Source organism: Diachasmimorpha longicaudata, chromosome 1 (genome assembly GCF_034640455.1).
Source record: "Diachasmimorpha longicaudata isolate KC_UGA_2023 chromosome 1, iyDiaLong2, whole genome shotgun sequence".
NCBI classification, from domain to species: Eukaryota; Metazoa; Arthropoda; class Insecta; order Hymenoptera; family Braconidae; genus Diachasmimorpha; species Diachasmimorpha longicaudata.
The window spans coordinates 14,097,976-14,119,205 of record NC_087225.1 but is presented as its reverse complement, the minus strand read 5'-3'; the positions used below and the strand labels follow the sequence as shown (position 1 = coordinate 14,119,205).

Sequence of the window (21,230 nt, the reverse complement as noted above, 5' to 3'; positions counted from 1 at the left end):
GTCGGACGCGCAGGAATCTGCAGTCCATAGCCTACGTTTATTCAGTAAATAAATTTTCTTCAGCAGAAAAATTGAATGCAATCAGTAATTTCGATGACGTCTTTTAGATTAGGTAATTTTAGATTTCGAAATTGTTTTTATCCCCCATGAATTGCTCCCCAAGTCCGATAAAGATGTTTGCTTCCGTTGGCTGGAATAAACACAATGGACAAAATGAAAATTTCAGACAACTTAGAACTCAGTTTCAGTGATACTCAAGCCCTCAGACACTTGTTGGCTTGGCCATCGTGCGCACGTTTTCGACAAGAACCGGTCTTTCGAGTATTTTCAGATATTTCATCGATTTATTGCCAAGTTTTTTTAATATTATTTCCGCGATTTTAATCTCAGCATGGCTGGTAATTTAGGTAAGATATTCCAATTTTTTTTTATTAAACTTCTTCGACATTTTGGGAGGTTTAAGAGCATTTCTGGAGAATTTGGGGATGACCTTCGTACTAATCGCGATCTATTAATAGCGATTCACGTGGAAAAATTATTAAGGCGCTATTTTAGTGGATCTTCCAATGAATAATAAATTTTTATCACAATTTAGAGTTCAATTCATTCTGGTTGGAAATATTAAATGGAGAATAGTTTACATGCCCGTTCATAGAAATAATTTTCAAAATTACAAAACTCATTCGGTGATTATTGGCTTTTTTTTATTGATTTTTTCTGCAGTCATCAGCATTTAGTTCCACAAAGAAAATTATCTGAAATCCCCACTACCCTACGAAGCAGATGATTGAAATTGATCTGTTATTATTTTACAGCCCTCCTAAGTGTCTCTGACAAAACGAACCTCCTTCCCTTCGCTAAGAAGCTCCACGAATTTGGATTGACACTGGTAGCCTCAGGAGGAACAGCGAAATCGCTGAGAGATGCTGGTCTTCCAGTCAAAGATGTCTCCGATATCACCGGAGCCCCAGAAATGTTGGGGGGACGAGTGAAGACCCTCCACCCAGCAGTTCACGCTGGTAAATTTCTTAGAGGAGAAAACGTTTAAAAAATTACCTCATTGAGAGAGAAAAAAATGACTGTCCGTTGCTCCTCCCTAATTTTAGTCTTATTTTGATTTCGACCATTCCATTTTTCCAAGGGATCTTGGCGAGGCTTTCTGACTCCGACAAGGCAGATATGAATACCCAACACTTCGACTACATTCGTGTTGTCGTCTGCAATCTCTACCCCTTCGTCAAGACCGTTAGCAAGCCTGACGTTACAATCGATGATGCAGTCGAGAATATTGACATCGGCGGTGTGACATTATTGAGAGCTGCCGGCAAGAATCACGCTAGGGTCACCGTTATCTGTGACCCTAATGATTATGAAAAGGTCATTGGTGAAATGGAATTATCTTCTGGTAAAGATACCTCCTCAGCGACGAGGTACGTTGACATTTACCAAAATTATCCAATTGATCATTAATTCATCAATTTTGTGATGAATTAATTTTAACATGGCTCTCCTATTCCAGACAACTGTTGGCGTTAAAGGCTTTCACCCACACAGCGCAATACGACGAGGCTATTTCGGACTATTTCCGCAAGCAGTACAGCTCGGGACTGTCCCAACTCTCTCTCCGTTACGGTATGAATCCGCACCAGAAGCCTGCCCAAATATTCACCACCCTGGAGAAGCTGCCCCTGACCGTGGTGAACGGTTCTCCAGGGTTCATAAACCTCTGTGACGCCCTGAATGCCTACCAACTCGTGAAAGAGCTGAAAGGAGCCCTGAACCTTCCAGCAGCTACATCGTTCAAGCACGTCAGTCCTGCTGGAGCAGCTGTGGGAGTGCCTTTGGACCCAGTGCAGGCGAAGCTCTGCCAAGTGGACGATCTTCTGGATCAGCTGACGCCGCTGGCCACTGCCTATGCCCGAGCTAGAGGTGCTGACAGAATGTCCAGTTTCGGAGATTTTGTGGCACTATCTGACACCTGTGATGTTCCCACAGCTAAAATCATCTCCAGAGAAGTCTCTGACGGGATCATTGCACCTGGCTACACCCCCGAGGCTCTCGAGATTCTCAGGAAAAAGAAAAATGGCGGCTATTGTGTTCTGCAGATCGATCCTGACTACGTTCCCTCACCACTGGAACGTAAAACACTTTTTGGACTGACGATGGAACAGCCCAGGAACAATGCAGTTGTTGACAATAAGACATTCAGCAACCTAGCCAGCAATAACAAGGATCTGACTGACGCTGGACGCAGGGATCTCACGGTAGCTATGATCGCAGTCAAGTACACGCAGAGCAACTCTGTCTGCTATGCCAAGGATGGACAAACGATTGGCATTGGAGCTGGACAGCAGTCGAGAATTCATTGCACTAGGCTCGCTGGGGACAAGGCGGACAACTGGTGGCTTAGACAGCATCCCAAAGTCACGGGAATGAAGTTCAAGAAGGGAGTTAAGAGGGCGGAGATCTCCAATGCCATTGATAATTATGTTAATGGGTCTGTGGGGAAGGACATGGACAGGAAACAGTGGGAGGCCTTCTACGACGAGGTCCCTGAGATGCTGAAGGAGGAGGAGAGGGTCGAGTGGATCAGGAAGCTGGAGGGTGTTGCCATTGGGAGTGATGCTTTCTTCCCGTTCAGGGATAATGTGGACAGGGCTAGACTTAGTGGAGTAAAATACATCGCGAGTCCAGCAGGGTCCACCAACGATCACGTAGTCATCGAGGCCTGCAACGAGCACAACATCATCCTGGCCTATACAGAGCACCGCTCCTTCCATCATTGATCCGTGTTCATAAATTTAATGACAACTATCACTTACTAATGTGTATTTTTTATACGGTTGTTTATTAATAACAACATTTCTATATTCTGAATTTTTTTTGAGATGTTGGACATATATAAAAATATAACATCAAACTTCGTGTAAAGCGTTTCTAAATATTCTTAAATAATTTATCAAAACGAATTGAATTTACAAAGGAATGTTCCCATCCGTTTCAGGAATCTATTGTAAAAAATTGTTCTGTTAATACAGTTCTAATAATACAATATAATGGCACATTCGAGCCCTCTGCTACGAACGTTTAGATATTATTGAGCTGTTTAATACATTAATTCCTCATTCCTCATATTTTTATTCTGAACGCACGGCAAAATATTTGTAGAAAATATCTTCATACTTAATTAGTGGAGATTAATGTGGGGAAATATTCTGGGATATAAAAACTACCAATGCTGAGAAAATATAAGTTCCTATGAGAACTGAGGATCGATAAATAACAAAACTAATTAATGGGACTCTGGTAAAACGTAAAAAGACGCATAATTAATTTTTAATGTCTTATAGTAATTTGTTGAAATATGAAAATAATTTGAGAAAAATTAGGAGCCATTTTATCCAGAGAATTTCTCCAGGAATTTCTCCAACATAATTTTCCGTACAATAATTATGGAATTAATTATGCTCAATACCTGAAAACTGAGAGGAAAGAGAACTCCAAACCATTTCATCAATTCATTCATCATGCACGATTTTTCAACAATACTTTTTCTTTAGAGACAGAAATAATTCAGAGGAGATATTCTGTCTTCTTCCACTCTGAGATATTTACAATGAACTGATCATAGAATTCAGGTAATTCATTTGTAAAGAGATATCAAAATGCCAGATTGAATAACTAATTACGTTTTTCCCTAATTCCATTAATTATTCAATTAAGGAAACGAATTACGAATTCATGGACTGAAGTTTCGTAAGGTCTGCAGGCCTGAAGACACCGACTTCAGTGATGATGCCAGTGATGAGGCTCGCTGGTGTCACATCGAATGCTGGATTCCAGCATTGCACCCCCGCAGCGGCGATTCTTTGGTCATTCAGGTGAGTCATTTCCCTGTCTGGCCTTTCCTCGATGGGTATATGATCACCACTGGGAATTCTGAAGTCGATTGAGGTCTGCGGAGCTGCTACGTAGAATGGAACTCCATGATGTTTAGCGATAATTGCAATCTAGTTGGAAATATTTAAAAATTACCATTTACAACTTACAGAGGAATTCTGCATTTGTGCTTTAAATTCCAAACAAATCTTTCAAAGAATATATTTCATGCTTCTGAAAATATAATTTATACTTACTTGATATGTTCCAATTTTATTGGCAGTGTCTCCATTAGCAGCGACTCTATCAGCTCCTACAACAACAGCTGATATAGTCCTGGACTTCATCAAGGCAGCCACCATATCATCACAGATGAGAGTACCTGGTATTTTGTCGTAAACTAGCTCGTAGGCAGTTAACCTTGCTCCCTGATTGTAGGGTCGAGTTTCAGTGCAATACACGTGCTCTGTAAAACGTGTAATTATTCAATTACCTTATCACCACCAAGGAATTACTTGAATGGGTTCATGAATTGGGTACTTCAGTATTGTGAACTTGTGGACTAAAGTCGAAAATTTTCAGTTTCCTTTGATCGAAAATCTGAAGGTTATTAAAAAAATAAATAAAACTCGACTCAAAGACAATTTTGAAAAACTGACAATAAAGTCTAATTTCATTTCCTGAACTACAGAATTAGCTGCAGGTGAAATTATTCATAGGTCAATGTATGCAAGCATTCATTAAGAAATATTGTTTCGAAATTTCACCCTTAAATAATTGATTTATAATGATCGGCTGTTTACGATATCTTCTCAAAATGAATATTTAAATATTTAACAAATGGAAAATATTGTCCTTTCATTAATTAGTATTGTGTAATTGACATTTGCATCATCACAGATGCAAGGCGAACTCTGAATGATACATTTATACATCCTAAAAATTCCAGCAAATAGCTGGATACATCAGGAAAAACCACAAAATCTGAAAAAAAAATTACCAAGCCTTTTGTTTTTGTGCAGTGACCTGACAACTCCTAGAGCGGTGCCATATCCAGCAGTCGCCAATGAGCCAGTATTGCAATGAGTCATCACCCTCACTAAATTCTCCTCTGGAATATTTTTAAGAATCTCCTCAGCCCCGAATTCCCCAATGGCCTTATTATCAGCGATATCCTTCTCCAGCATGGAGTCAATCTTCCTGAGAAACCTAGAATCAACAGTCTCTCACATGATCTGTCTCGCATGATCCACACCACACGAATCCCACATGATCTCTCATCAATCAAGAGATAAAAAGGCAAACCAGATAAAATTTATTTACTGTTCATTCATCTGACTGATTGTGATGCTGTCGTCTTTGCCCAGCTTGTTGGCGAGTTCGATAAGTTCCTCAGCTGCTATTTTTATGTTGACAGCCGTGGGTCTAGCAGACACAAGATAATTGAGCTTCCCTTCGATCTCGCGTCTCAGTGTCCGTTTATCCGGGTACTGCTCGTTCTGAAGTTCAACAGCCAGACTGAGACAGCCAACAATAGCAATTGCAGGGGCTCCACGTACCTGAATCAATGAATTGCGAGAATTTATATTGGTAATTGCAATTAAATATTTCACAGTCATCGGACCAGTTTAAAAAATTTGATGAATGCTATCATTGAACGTCTCATTTCAATTTAAGTTCATTGAGATCACCTCTACATCCCTAATATTACCCTGATAAGGACATCTCAACGAAAATCTTCAATAAGTCGCAGTTAATCAATTGATTGATTTCATTTTGTCAATTACGAAATTATCTCGAGATACGGTGATTCAGACACAAAGCATTTGCCGGCATCTTCGGTAGGGAATATTCTCAATCAACTACAAAGATCTCCTTTGAGATTCCATTCTGGAAGCACTTGTTTCCTAAATAATTAACTACGCAATGGATATGTGTCTCAAAGGATGATATAGGAGACCAAATAAACCATAACATTCAGTTGATTGCTCTTCTCTCAGAATCAGTGCCTCTTGTTCACTCATTCCAACGAACACGTTGAAATAAATGCAATGTCGCGTTAATTATTAAACAATAGGGAAAAATAAATTATTTCCTCAACTCTCGTTCAGTTAAAAATTTCGGCTCAGCGAATTTGAAATTAGTAAAAATCCTAGGTTATGTCTGAAGTAATTATCAGTCACAGATAATGCATAACCTTCAATGACAAAATCAAAATAACTTGTACAAATAGGATTGATTACCTGCATTGTATTGATGACCTTCCAGCCATCCTCGACTCCCCTCACCGGCACATATCTAGTTATCGCTGGCAGAAGTATCTGATCGAGTATCTCCAGCTTACCATTCTCCCATTTGATTGCCTCGAGAGTCATTCTAGCCTCTTGGTAGACTGTCAAAGCCTCGACTGATGAGATTTTGGAAGATTTCAACTCCGACCACTGCCGCAAAACAGACTTATTCCATCCGAGTCTATTTTCACTCTGTGTGTACTTGATATTTTAACTGTTTCGCGATGCCGGAGAGCGGGAAGGGCGCGAGTTCGTCGTGGTTCACGTGGCTAGATAACAAGACGACTGGTGGAAGGGGAACGACAAGTACAGAGGAAGAGGCTTTGGTTGAGCTGAGATACAACAATATTCACTGATACCCACCCGGCGCCTACGTGATTCCTGCCTCTGTCGTTTTACTTCTGATTCTGCCGGGGAATCACGTGACCAGACGATGAGTTTGGGTTGATTTAAAGGTTGATACACACTCGGGAATTCTGTCCCCGTTTTTGCAAAGTAGATCTATAAAAGAGATCTCCAGGTGGAGATTTTTTGGACTTTGCTACAGCTGTGCTTTTACAGCATATGTATTCATTTTCTTTAAATAAAAAGACAGGTTATTTTTGATTTTTTTCCAAAAAATTCCAAAATGATAGGAAACAAAGTTCATGGATTTATTTATTTAAAATTGCCAAACAACTTATTTGGTGACTATTGAGGACTCTAGGGTGACCTAAAGAAGGAACTGAGTTGTCAGTAGTAAAATAAAAAATTATGTGATCCCCTGAAGGAGTAATAGCAACGAAATAGATCCACTGCTATTACTTCAAATATTCTCATCGTGCAATTGCACACAACAATAACGAATCCTCTGATTTGATAATTCGAGATGACCTTAGTAAGTACAAAGCGAAACGGCCAGACAATTGCATCACGACACGCTGCAAAATCTCGACCCTGAAAGTCTCCAACATTTTGAGCCCATCATCACAGTGAATGCGATCAGATGCTATCAACGCTGAATGGAACAGTCGACCCGCTCTCCCTTACAATTGAATGAACCAATTTTCGTATGTTTTATCACTTTATTCAGCCCTCCTCTCATATCACACCGTCCCCCTTCAATTAACTCTGAGGATTATTTTTGATAATTAAACATGTTGGAGGATGAGTTGAGTGGTTTTTTTTGATTGTGCAGAGCCGTACACAAATCCATAATTTACTTTAATTAAATATATCTATATACATTATAGGTACAATCCATAAAGTACATCTATCAATTGTTTCTTTCCACTGTACAACGGCAGTAGCACTTTTAAATACTGTTGAATAGTTTTTTTTCATTCACAAAAATACATCGCATATAAATAAGTGTCTTGATAATTTTTAAGTAAATCTCCGTGCGGTCGATTTCTCGGGTTAAATTCATTTACCTAGTTTCACTTTTGCATTTGTTGGTTTTTTGAGGAAAAGAATTTCTCAGTTTGAAAATATTCTTCTCACCTTGAGAATTATTTTTTGGGGGAAATAAAATGGCTTTTGAAAAAATATGTCGTCTGGGGAAATTGATTTCTTTCAATACCTTGTTTTTATTTTATTAACTTGTTCATGATGTTTCACGGGCAGTTTTTATGAGGAGAATGTTTCCGATTTTGAAATATTTTTTTTACTCTGACTGTTTCTTTTAAAGAGGGATTAAGTTATCATTCCAGCTTAAGTACTATCAAGAGACATGGCAGTACGATCCATAGATGGGCAGTTCGATATTGATGATTGTTACATAATATTTTTAGTTTTTCTTTTAAACTTTTCATCATTATTACATCAAGTGCATAGAGAACTGCTTCGAGCCATCGGCCTCAACCATTGCCCCTTAATTTAATCAATTTGTATAATTTGTTGTCTTATTAATGAAAAATCCCATACTTTCATGATTAATTTTTTCCTTATCAGTCTCTGTCATTCTTCGTTACCGATGAATGACCGGTTTTTGGGTTATCATAATTTTAATTTCAATGGTATCGGCCGAGGGATGCAATTTATAATTAAACGAATTCAGCGCGTTAGCTGAGGACCGAATTGAGGTAAGTAAACTTTACTGTAGTACATTTATGGGAATTATTTTTTTTTAAGTATCCGCTCTCACTATTCTCTTTCAAAACTTTCCGAAAACTGCTCTCAAATTTAAATTTATTCAGCATGGAGACTAGCAGAGAATAATTAAAAAATCTCAAAAATCTCTGCTTAGGTACCAGTATTTTTCAGTTTTTCACTTGTTTTAAATCTCAAACTTAAGACATTAGAAATTATAAGTTTTTCTCCGATATTATTCTACCTCATCGCTACTGAATTTCCCTCCATTATGATTCTCTCATTTCTTAACGTTCAGTCACTCACCTCAATTCGTTCATCGATCATTCCTCCCTTCAATTATATAATCTAACAATTCGGTTATCAATTATTATCATTTCGATGTTATAACTTGGACTTTCGACGAGCATTGATATGCTAATTTGCAGGAACGGCGATTTGTTGAATTGTTTCAATAGTGTCGTATGTTTTTTTTTCATAATTTCAGTTGCTCATTTCGCTCTGATCAAATGTGTTTTCAAATAATGTTTATGTATTTCTGGGTGTCTGCTGTTTCTCTGTTTCAGGTTCATACTTTTTTAGTGTTTATTTTTGTTTTTCTTTCTCATTTATAATTAAACGGGAATACGATAGACCATCGAGTTTTTACGAGACAAAAAAGAGGCTTTGCTGGGAGGGAGAGGGGTAAGGGAGAATGGGACACATATAAGTTTATTGATCTTTAGTTTTCTCTGAAATATTTGCAACATTGCCGCTGTTTTCTTTATAACCATTATCACTAGTAATATTTCTTTAGGATTAATTTTTTCCTTTATCGTTATTAATATAATTTTTGTTATTTTTTGTTAAGGTTTTTTAATTCTCCACTTGAGTAGTGGAGCCTGCGGGAGACTCCATTTTGTTTATTATAATTTATTTCTATGTAGGTATGAGAGTTTCGATGCCTTCGCGAAGGACCAACGAGACATTTCTTTTTTGTTATTAAAAATTCAGTTATCGAGTGATAAAACGCCGTAAAATGGAACAACTAGTAGCCTATAAATAATCAAAATTATCTCGATGACCAGTGGTTCTAAGGAAAAATTTTACAATATGTTTTTTGTAGGGAATTTCATTCTCCGTAAAAAATATTTAATTATATTTTTCCGTAAGCTCACTCATTTTCGAGATTTTTTTATACTAAGCGAATGATAACATGTTTAAGCTTTCTCGTTTTATCACTGGATTACTGTTTTGTCTGTATTTATTATTTTTTCATTAGCCATTATTTATCTATAGTAACACAAATAATGTTTTTGGTCCAAAGAGCACATGCTTTATTTGCAACTTCGCTAGGGCTCTGGATTCAATCTGACCAGTGATAACGAACGTTGTTTAGGGGATCCGAGTGAAAAATATTTAATTCTGATATGAACAATGATTTATAATTTAATTTAATTATCTAAGTTAATGTGAGACTATTTCTGTACAACTGACTGGAAGAAATTGAGTTTATCGGGATAATTGCAGTGGGAAAAATGAAAATTCGATGGAGTTATCAGTGGACAGAGCTCGGAGCCTTCGGTAATACTATTGATTTTGGAAAACAGTCGCTTTGTTATTGTACTATTTACAGTGTACATTGTGTGCCTGTTTTTGTAACTTGTATTGACGGTTAATCACATGTCATTTGAGCCCCACGTGATTCTTATAAATTTTTTTCTCCTGTTTTTATTTTTCACCAAAAGTGTAAAATTAAATTTCTTTGCTCTTGAATGCACGAATTCTGATGATTGATTTCACACATTATCTTTGGTTAATTTTATTGAGTCATCTAAGTTCTCAATCCTGAGGGTGAATTCAATTATTTCGGAGATTATTGACGCGGTCGAGGGACAATGAGGGCGACACACGAAATTTTGGATTAACTTTTCTCAGTTTTTTTCCTTTCACTAAATAATAAATTCGTCATTTGCGATTCCATCGCTCACATATACTTATATTTATTTTGTTCAAATACCCTGGCGTTATAAATTTCACGATTGCATGTTATTGATCACCTTCTACCCAATCCCCTTGGATGTGCCAGGGGCACTCGGGAACAATTCGACCGGACAGGGGATTTAATTGAGTGGGCAGTTTGAATTTTTCGGGGATTTACGGATATTGGGGTTGACTAGATTGCGAAAAATATGAAAAAAAATATATCTCGAGACGGTTATCATAGGATAATTTGTGAGAATTTCTAGGGGTGGATTTTGTAGTGAAGTGGTGGAGAACGCATTTTGAAATCAACTACCAATTTATTGCCAGAAATGAATTTTGTAATCGGAAGCCCCCGCTCAGCGAAAACTCCTATTCCTCTAACTTGAAATGAATATGGCATTAGGCCGCGATACTGCGGATCAGATCGCGGAAATGTTTGACACTGTGTTGTCACATCTGCCTAATGGGAGGTCAAAGGAGTGGAAAAATCCGCGTGCGCTTTTCCACTCAAAATAAATTGTGGCGACGCAAAAATTGATCGCACAGTACCTCAATGGAAGTAACGATTGCGCTTAGTTTCACGTAAATAAGGAAGGATAAATGTAACATGTGCATTAAAAACTATTCTGTAGAAAAAATTAATGGGCTTTCATCGTTCTAAAGACCTTTGGCTATTGACCTATTTTTTAGAGGAATTCCTCGCGATAATTTATCCCATTGTCGTTCACTATTTCCTTTCTTCATTCACATGTGAAAATCAAACGTAAAAACAAAGTTTGAAAAATTTGAAATGTAATTAGTATGAGCTCAAACAATTGAAAAAAAGTATTTAGAGGAAAAAATTAATTAAGTCACACTAAAGAGAAAAGTCTAAAGTGACGAGACTTATGTTCGCTATCTATCGAATATTAATTGGATTCCTATGAGGAAATTAGGAAAACCTGAGCTCAATTGAAGTTCCCACGTTAAATGAAAAATTTCTGAAAGTAGTGCACTGCACTGTAATTAAAATTTACACATAATTGACAACGCGTATGCCTCCCCCCGTTACCACTTCACCACATGAAACTAATAAATCATATTTAATGTAACATTGTTGGCCTTATAACGGCATGCTGTCTGCGTCGTCTGTGCCCGAGGACAGCCATTCCCTGCAATATACCCTTAGCGACGAGCAACTCCCGGTGCTTAGCGCGTAGGTGTGAACGCAGGGTGTCGACTCTGCTGTAGGTTGCCGGACAATACGGGCACAGTGATCGTTGACCAGTGTGAACGTGGAAGTGGTGCCAACGGTTGGTCACCTGTATGCCGCATGCACGGCACCTCCACCGTGTACCCACCGGGGCGTCAAGTGATACGGTGAACATGTCGTGATAAGATAGTCCACCGGGTCTACTCGAAATTGAACCTGCAAACCCAAAGCCTGAAATGCTCCACGGCACGCACTTCTCATTTTCTCCATTTTTTTTTCTCATTATTCACAGTCTTTTTAACTCTTTCCTCCAATTTTCATCGCCCTGTGATCGTTCTATTTAATCACTCTCTGGTTTGGGATGGGGATTCACACACATATACGTCTACATGCACAGATATTAATCAATGGGTGAGCGGTGAATCGTAATAGGAAGAAAAAGTATTTCTTCCTATTAGCAATTTGAAGGGGTTTCCAAGTCCTTGGGATTTTCGTTGATTGATTAATCTCAGAGGCGAAATCTTCTTGAGAAAAAATGGTGAGAGATTTTTTTCTAGCAAATCAAATGACCTACGAGCAATGCTCTAACATTCTTCTAAAATAATTCAGAAATAAACCGAACTTCTTTTTATTCGGAAATATCAGTCAACAATTAAATTTGTTTTGTATACAAAATTTAGGTAGAAACGAAAATGTTCCAAGCAAATTCATTTTTCCATTCTGATTTCTCTAATCTCTTTCTGGACACTATTCGAAAGGCTGAGTTTTTTCAACGAGGGGAGATGTCCACTAAAATTAGCCAAAAGCTTGCAGAAAAAAATTTCTATCATTGTTTTTCCATTTAAGAATCCTGAAAAACAAGCCGACCGTTTAGAAAAAAAAATCAAATCAGAGCCTTCGAAATGTCAACGGAGGTCGACTCCGTTTCATCACACCCCCACTAGCATAATTTGCCAATAACCCCTATCGATTAATCGATGGTGGACTGACCACTTGAAAGTAAGCCCCATTAAAAAAAAAACCCATTAACGTTGTCCCTCTAATTTGAAGCAATCGAGAAGATTGAGTTGGAGTAGAAAGACATGATGACAGAGATGGACGTGTGATAGAGGGCAATATAAAACGCGAATACTTTTTCAACAGCATTATACCTATACACACTTAACACACATGGTTCTTGCAGCGCTCTTCAACTACACCGGTTGCCCGTCGGCCACCGGTAAAAATGAAAAAAGGAGAACTGAAAGATGATAAATAAATAAACGCTGAGGACTATTCGAGAAAGGTTGACGAGAATGTGGCGTTAATTGATAGGGATCAAGTGGATAATGGGGAGAGCTATTTTTTTCTCTCTTCAACATTCATCAGTTGAAGTGGAACTGAACTGAGAGAAAAGGCGATTGATTATGGGGAATAAATGATCTGCGGTATTTTTTATCGGGTTTTTATCGGCTTAATCAATTTAAAAAATTGTGTTCAAGTCCTGAAAATATTCCGCGGTTCTTCCATCAAGTTCGTATTGCTGTCATGTTGATCAGCAAAAACCAGAGTTCCCAATTGGCTCGTTCTACAATTCTAAAATTCATTCGCGTAACTTTTTAGTTATTTAAATGAATGAATAATGTGTTGAGTCGAGGGGGAGATACTTTAGTCTGTTTTAATATTGATATTTTGAAGTGAAGAAATTAGTAATTGCGCTCGAAAGTGTTGAGTCGTCAATGAATTTCACGGTATTTCCGCCCTCCAGAGCTCCTAATTGACTCATTCCTCCAATTAAATAATTTATTCTACTAAGTTTTCAATTATTTAGCTTAATAAACATAGTGTTAGGCAAACTTTTTGTAAATATCCTCAATTATATTTTGTCATTTATTCAAATCAGTAGTAGTAATTGATCGGTAATCATCTTGGCTCTTTGGCAGTCCTTGTCACCCCTTTCACAGCTAGTAATTTATAAACTATGTAACCCTATGAATTGAATAGAACATCTTATCTTGAAATAAATTCAGCGATGAGTGCTTATTCATATCTGAATTTGTAAAAAGTAACAGCCCCTTCGCACATCTTTGGCATATTGACGAGACTGATCGCTGATCACAATAATTTTCATACAATTAACAATAAAGTGAATTAATAGGTAAATATCCATTAGCGGAAGCTCGATAAATCTTTCGTCTTAACACGTCTAAGTAATAAAATCTGTCACACTACTCGATGAATGCACTCGTTTAACGTTACACCACTGACTCTCCCCCGCTCATTAATTTTAAATATTAATTTTAATGAATTTTGAAGGCACTGAAATGTGTCTTTGGCACAGTATTGAGCTTCCAGATATGTTTTCATCTAAAAATTCATCGAAATAACAATCAGGTTAAGGGGGGAAATTGATAACCACGAGTTTCATCGAGAATCTCCTGTAAGAAGCCCAAAATTATCACTACTTATCCTAAATTATGAACTAAAAAATTACAATTTTTTGAAAATTGAATTAATCATGGGATTTACAAAATCCTCACTGCAGAGGCCTTAAGTAATTGTCAATCCTTGGCAAGTGATTCCGCTGTTCTTGACAGTTGTCGATGCAATTCGTTGATCCACAAACGAGTATCGATGAATTTGTTGTGATAAACACTTCTATTATCTTGAATCGCCGGCACTTCACGCTAGATCACACCGTAATAGGGACGATAGAGCCCCGTACGCTATTGCACTTGTGAGTGCTTAGTGCGTGTGTGAGTTAGGAGTGTATCACTTCGTGTATAGACAGCCGGACACAGTGGACAGGCGTATTTGCCTGGAAAATGTACGTAATAGTGATTACGGACGTTTGTCACGACCTTACCGCACAACGAGCAACGCCTCCTCTCGTCCGTGTTATTCTGTCTCTCAAATATCTGTGATATCCGCCAATTTTTGAGCTCTGCAACAACAGAAACCACAGTCAGCATGGCAGTCTCGTCCTTTTTGTTTTTGATTTTTCTAGTTTTAATTCTCTATATGATTTTAAAGATTTTTTTTGGTTTTCTCCGCTTGTATCTTCGCTAGTTATTTCAGCGCGTGGATCAACTGCGCACGATCGATCGTGGGATCTATCGATGCATTGTTCAAATCCTTGGGATTTTGGCTTTATGACATTTTGACTTTTTTAGGTCAGGTGTTATTGCTCGGTTTTCGGTATTAGTGGATTGACGAATTTCTGGGCTCCTGGGTGTTGAAATGGATTTTTTGCAAGGCCTGGGACGCGTTCGCAATTTAATGGAGCGATTTAATTTGTAAAAATTTTTCCACATGGAGAAAAAAATGCAGAATATTATTCTTTCTGTGAACATCTCGAGAACATTCACCGAATGACAGGTTTTTCACTGTTTCCAGGGGATTATCATTGATCATGCACCGGTTTATGAAAGTTGAAAATTTCCCTTCAATTATTCAGTGAGAATTTTGGTGAATTTAATAGTTAACTGAATAGAAGAAATTCTGCATTGAATTATCCATAAAATTTTAATTGTCATTCTACGATTTTTCGTGGTGAATAGAAAAATGACTGTAAAATAACCGATCATTGGGTCTTCTATATCAGAGCGCGTGTTACAAATTTTTTCAGACGTGTCTTTCCCCCTCGATAACATGGAAATGAAAGAATCAATTTCTATTAATATTTATCCTCATTAAATATCACTACAAAATTTGTAAACCCCTCTAGCTTATTTTCACGCCACACAATTTACGAAGAAAAATTATATTCGGTCTTCATACACATAATTGTTCCAGAATCAATGTAAAATTCTAAAAACAATATTCTTCGTCGAACATTCCTCAAACTCTCTTAAAACCTGCACAACCCTTTCACACTCACATCCTCGAGCTTCCGTCTATCACACGAAGAGAAATATTTATAAAAATGTTTTCCTTTTCATAATTCCTAGGGGAAAAGTTGTAGTAAATTTTACCTTAATTTTTACTCAATATTTATCTCCGTGCAACGAGTCAATAAAAAGAAACAGCAGATAATTTCTCCGGCTCAAGTAAAGAAAAACTGAAAAAAAAGTAAAAACGGAATTGGGGTGATTCACCCGTGAGAGGCGATAAGATTTGCGGGGTTTGGGGGAGGAGGACGAGGGGTGAATGAAGAGGGCTGTGTTCAGCGTCTTGGATGGGTGGTGAGTGTATTTAGGGCACCTCAGAACTCATCCACAGGCACAAGTACAAACTCAAGTAACGGGGAAGTTCGATCCGAGTGCCGACAGACATGGGACGCCTAATCCAAGGCGTTCACTGTTAACACACGGTGCAAACCCGATGAGAGGGAGGAAATGGAGTAGGAGTTCGCCACTTGTTGCTAACGATTATCTCGAGTAACTCGGGTATAACGAGATTCTGATCTCCCAGTTCGAGTGTTAAGTAGGTGATAAATATTCCTTCTCGTGTTTTAACCAAACATTCATGGAAACAATCGGCCGAAATGACAATAAAAAATTGACAACCATTGAAAACTCATTGTTAATCACTTTCTGTATCTCTTATTGTCTAGATGATCTGGAAAAATAAAATAAATTTGTACGATCTGTTAACACACAATTATGTTTAATCAAAAAATTAGTATGAAATACATTAAATGCACATGTGATTAAATCCTTTGTTGTTTTTCTTGTTTATATCATCGTCTGTATTATCTACATTATAATTAAAATGTTTATAGTAATGCAATGTAACATAAATATCTGTTTTCCTTCTTTGTTAGAATAATTCATAATCATAGGGTAAATTGCAATAATGATAAGGTAATAAGAATAACGTCTTTTTCCCCATTAATTTGAAACATTTGTTGGATTTTTGTCTTTCATTTTTTCATCGTAATAAAATCGGTTTTGCTTTATATGTTAACTCTTAATCTTTAGTTTTCCCTTCAAGTATTCAATTAATAGTATTTAGTACAATTTTCATTTTCTTTCAACACGTGTTTTGTCAGTTAAATCGATAATCTGCGTGGTCAGAAAAGTTACTTCATGTGCCTATTGTACGTTTCGAGCCAAGGGATTATACAATTCTTTCACCTATATTTAGTATTTTTTTCATTGTTATTCTTTAATAAAGTTGGCCGGTGACGGGGCAATTCTCTGCGTCGTCGAGCTCGTTATTACATTACTTTTTCAACGAAGTTTGTCCTTCGTGTGGGGTTTTGTTAAAAAAAATAAGAATAATATCTTTTGTTGCAACGACACAGGGAATGCAGTTGGCGACCATAATTAACCTTTTTTTCGACAAAAACATTCCTCCACAGTTAGCTATGCAACAAGACGATTCAATTATTCATTATATCTTGTTCCATTCAGATTTTATATTTTCGATTCAGTTAATGAGTAGGATTTTGGCCATTTGGGGATAGCCATTAATTGTAGTATAAATTCATAGACTTTTCTCTTTTCACTATTTTTTCTTCACCAGTTGGAAAACAATTTCATTAGTTTATGTATAGTGCCGCAGTAAGTGTGTCAAGAAGAATGGGAACCGTGAAATATTTTCTTTGAGAGTTGAACAAAAAACAGGACTAAAAACAATCTACAGAATTTCACGTTTACCCATTCGGCCTTAACGACACCGTGTCTCATAAGTAACTGCATCATCGAAATATATTACTTTTTACCCTCTCGAGACGGAGACAAACGACGAAACGAAGAGAATATGGAAATAGGCCCCCCCTCCCCCAAAAATAATGTGTAGATGCACATTTTTTTTTCGTGGGGAGAATGTCGAGAGAAATAATGAGACAATGAGACTTGAAGGAAGAGGCGTTATTCAAAATGATTACATGATAGAGTTTAACTCAGTAGCAAAGTGGAAAAATTCATAATAATTATTTAGTATGGAAAATTACCTTTTTACTATACACTTGCCAGAATTGCATTCTGAATCAAATTATTACGGTGAAATTTCGATTTGAATTACGATATCCTTTTATGCGAAAAATTAGCGGCAAAAATTTATTATGATAATTTTTCCTAGACTTTAAAAAGTTCTTTCAATATTTGTTCAGAATTTTATCACCCAGCTACTGAATTCAATCAACAACAAATCGAGATATTCTAGAAACGGAAGGCGAGGACGACAGCCTGTGTTGTCACAATTTAACTCATCAATACAAAAAATCAATTTTTCTCTTTCGCGATCACAATTTCAACCACCAAAGACAATCACATTCAATAATAAACTGAAAAAAAGATCTTCAACGTGTACAGAGGTATAAACAACGAGTATAACACGCATAAATGTACATAAAATATATCTCTCATTAGTAATTGAAATAATTATTTTACGGTACCGATAAGCTTTTTAACGTGAACCGCTCAGTAATGCAACACTGGTGTGGATGCTTCTCGTTCGAGAATCAAGATCAAAAGCGTAAACATGGGGAAATAAATGATTCGCCTTTTTTGAAATATTTTGCATGCACCAATTTTTCGCAATACGAAGAAAAGATGGATGTCAAGATTGAAAATTTTCTATTCGTAAAATTGAGACTGAGCCTCCCCTTACTTTTGCCGAATTTACCCGACCAACCGATTAATTTTAAAGTAAAAAAAATTGATTCGATTTCTACACGCGGTCAGACAAAGCAAATTGAAAACGTAACAATTAGAGTCAAGAGGCATCAACACAACATGTAAAAATCACAACTTCAGTCTGATCGTCACACCGACTTCATATTCCTTGACAAAATTATTCGCCATTCCTCATTAATAATTATTTATTTTACCTCATTCATTGATCTATCATATATACTTCTTTTCAATGATTTGTTTTTTTATTAAAAATTTCGAATAGAACTAATTTTTTCGCAGGAATAATCCCATACGATTGTTACAATTATCAAGGGTCATTGACCACTTCCCCCTCGTTCCCGGAAAAAAATGATATAACAAAATTTATATATAATTTATATATTCACGGATCGAATAATATATGTATATACACAATATTTTGAAGATAGTTTATATACATATTTGTATATACGCTTGGTTTAATTTATATACATATATATCCGTAATTATTTTATAATTTGTATATATTATTATATAAAGAGATATTAATAATAGTTAATTTTTTCTTGTTGGTAAATTTCCCTCCCCTCATTGTTCTGGTGTTTTCTTCTTCTTTCGATTTATAATGTACAAATCGCTGGACGACGGGATTTCTTTTCTCTAATTATTTATCAATTTTTTTTTAAATCAATGGCTTGTCACTCCACGGGATTCAGTTTCTGCGAACGAGTCTCAATGCTCGACTTCCTTATCTCTACTTTCTTGGCTAAACCTAATTGTCCTAGGTAACACCTATGCCTATTTTTTTACTTTTTTTATCCTCGATTTTTGAGATTAACTACACCCATTAATGTTCACTTGCACAGCCATTGTTTTCTTTCATCGCTTCGTGCTGCGACACCTCCCCCAATCCTGATTTTAAATGTAATTTGAGTTTTCTTTTCTTGATTCAGCAGTAAAATGAGACAACAAATCGCTTTCAAATTTGCTTTTTTTATCGGGAATGTCTTTGAATCTGCTTAGTTCATCGCTTCGCTACTAATTTTACTTATTTGTATTTTTTTTATCCAATAAGCTGAGCTGATAAATATTTTTGCTGAAAATTAGTCTGAATGTCTCTGAAAATTTTCTGAGTAAAATTGGCACTATCTCAAATTTCCTATAACACCAACTGTTCGAAAAAAAAAATCAAATTCAAAATAAACTGACTTGTTGTCTGCGAAATTCACAACTGAGCCCATATTACCCCATTCGTCCTCGTAACTGCGTGTCAGAGAGATTCACTCATATTCCATATGCATCGAGGCGTCATACGCTCGTGTGGTCCCCAAATGCTGGTGCATATAGTACTCCCAGGACATGACGTAGAAACTCATTCAAGTTTAACTTCATCTACTTGAGGTCGATGGAAATCACACGCCAAACATTTTCGAGAGCTGACACGAGCATACTTGCACAGGATCTGCACCCTTTCCACCCCTTCCTCCTCAAACTTAAAACCCAGTTACCTCCCTTTATCGCCCATTTGGCTCATTTTCACTCCCTTTATACGAAACTCCGTTTCAACTACACACGCAATTCTCCAGCCGATGTACCAGGAAAACTTGAAACAGCCGTTGAGTGACAAGCATTCGCCCGATTCATCCGATGAATTAATTTTCTTTGCAATTATTGCACAAGTCTCTCATATTTTCTTTTCTCTTTCTCATTAAATTCATCTCAATTTCAATAAGGTGTTAGCACCAATCTATTATATCACAATGTTTCACTCCACACCACGCGTTTTGTAAATATATAAATACCTATTATCGTTAAAGTATTAAGTTTTGAAAGTATTTCATAGTAATAGCTGGCAGTAGCGGAAATAGTATTGTTAGGTAATAGTTATCAGCAGCGGATTATGAGATTAGTTTAATAAGTAGTAAATTCATGGTATCAGCATCTCGTCTTGGGTCAATTTTAATTTGAATTGATAAAATGGGTAGATTCAACATCCTGGCAGCCTGCCCCGTCGGTCTATCCGTCCAGTTTAATGTTTTCAGGGTTTTGGTCATCCACAATAGCCCTTTTTCGTGTGCAATAGAAAGGGGAGAACATTCTGGAGAACTATAGCGTGATTTTGCCGCTTAAAAACCGAAATAACCAAAAGTCACTGCAAATTCACTTGTTTAAATCCGTTTTTTTCGATAAAAGATGTGGCCCTTCCAAAATTGACGGCATAAATCCTCGCTCTGTCAGTCTGAATCGATTCTGAAAATGTCCTGTCATAATTGTTTCTTGAGCTCGAAAAAAATTGAAAAAATGCTCTCCTGCCCTTTTAGTGCAGACGCTAACAGGGCGTCATGTGTGGACTAGTTTGTGTCGCGAAAAATATTCTTCCGTCGTCGAGGAAACCTCGTTGTCTTCTAGTCATTTTTTTTTTGTGTTGGTGCAGGCTGTATTTCATTTTTCATAACTACTGTGGGTGATATACGCGAGCCGAGTATTTCTCTCTTTCTTTCGGGCGCTCTCGCTTGGGGAATAAATCGTATTTTCCACTAGCCCTTTCATTCGGGGGGCTTCGCTATTTCCGACCTGGGTCAAGTTTTCACAATGAAAAAAAAATTGCTGGCTTTTTGAAAGGGCGAATGATTGATGGATTTATTTGGGAGTCAATTGTTGGGTTATCACGAGTTATTGAGTTGATCGGGGAGCGGGAGAATATTGAATAGATCAAAATGGGAGTCTAGTCAGAATTCATAGTTTTTAGCAAAAAAAAAATGTAGCAAATTTTTCAATGTATCGTTGTTAGAATATTATGAGGCTGTTCATTATTTCAATGGATGCAATGGGCCAAACCACGGGAAATAATTATCATTTGCCTTGAGCACAAATTATCAGACTAAAAAATCAATCAATCTACACAATTTCCCTCTCCCAGATACTCAGATAGTCCACGCAATTGCAATTAGAATATCACGAGAGCATTCAGGAAAGTTGATTATCCCCCAGGATCAAAGGGCACCAGCCATTATCGGCTTGTATCTCTTTCCCCCGTACCTTCCATCTGTCTGTATGTGTGAGTCCTACCATTTTGGTCTTTGTGATATAGAGTGCTGTGGTCGTATCGGTGGTTTCAAACGACGAATGTGATTTGTGAAAACGGGCAATTCCAGTGGCATTTTAAACTGTCGAGGGAGAGTGAGGGGGATATGGAGAGAGGGGAAGGAGGCAATATAAACGCAAATAATTGGCTATCGCTTTTCACTGCTCAACATTCGGGGACTTGACTTCTATTTCCAACAATAATTC

The 21,230-nt window shown here is 37.1% G+C and overlaps 4 protein-coding genes across 5 annotated transcripts in view; 1 reads left to right on the top strand and 3 right to left on the bottom strand.

The window, feature by feature from the left end:
• The first annotated feature begins 160 nt into the window (after nt 1–160).
• Nucleotides 161–2,931, top strand: LOC135164133 (bifunctional purine biosynthesis protein ATIC). The gene is made up of 4 exons (XM_064124222.1): nt 161–407; nt 816–1,019; nt 1,142–1,430; nt 1,520–2,931. The coding sequence occupies exons 1-4, from the start codon at nt 392–394 to the stop codon at nt 2,784–2,786; spliced, it is 1,776 nt and encodes a 591-aa protein (XP_063980292.1). The 5' UTR covers nt 161–391; the 3' UTR covers nt 2,787–2,931.
• Nucleotides 2,932–3,517: 586 nt separating this feature from the next.
• LOC135164225 (methylthioribose-1-phosphate isomerase) lies at nt 3,518–6,414 on the bottom strand. The gene is made up of 5 exons (XM_064124381.1): nt 6,123–6,414; nt 5,203–5,438; nt 4,880–5,088; nt 4,137–4,345; nt 3,518–4,010 (listed from the first exon to the last, which is right to left on the bottom strand). The coding sequence occupies exons 1-5, from the start codon at nt 6,252–6,254 to the stop codon at nt 3,732–3,734; spliced, it is 1,065 nt and encodes a 354-aa protein (XP_063980451.1). The 5' UTR covers nt 6,255–6,414; the 3' UTR covers nt 3,518–3,731.
• A 72-nt stretch (nt 6,415–6,486) lies between these two features.
• Nucleotides 6,487–21,230, bottom strand: part of LOC135164142 (sex determination protein fruitless) — a 42,772-nt gene continuing 28,028 nt past the window's right edge. Inside the window, exon 5 of one of the 2 annotated variants that reach the window (XM_064124313.1) lies at nt 6,487–6,747. In XM_064124313.1, coding sequence (XP_063980383.1) covers nt 6,620–6,747 — 128 coding nt within the window. In that variant the 3' untranslated portion in view covers nt 6,487–6,619. Of the gene's footprint in view, nt 6,748–13,661; nt 14,321–21,230 lie in introns of those variants that run through there. The other variant, XM_064124295.1, reaches the window with a different exon arrangement.
• LOC135164243 (sex determination protein fruitless-like) lies at nt 7,243–13,520 on the bottom strand. Its single transcript, XM_064124416.1, has one exon. The coding sequence runs from the start codon at nt 11,678–11,680 to the stop codon at nt 11,288–11,290; it is 393 nt and encodes a 130-aa protein (XP_063980486.1). The 5' UTR covers nt 11,681–13,520; the 3' UTR covers nt 7,243–11,287.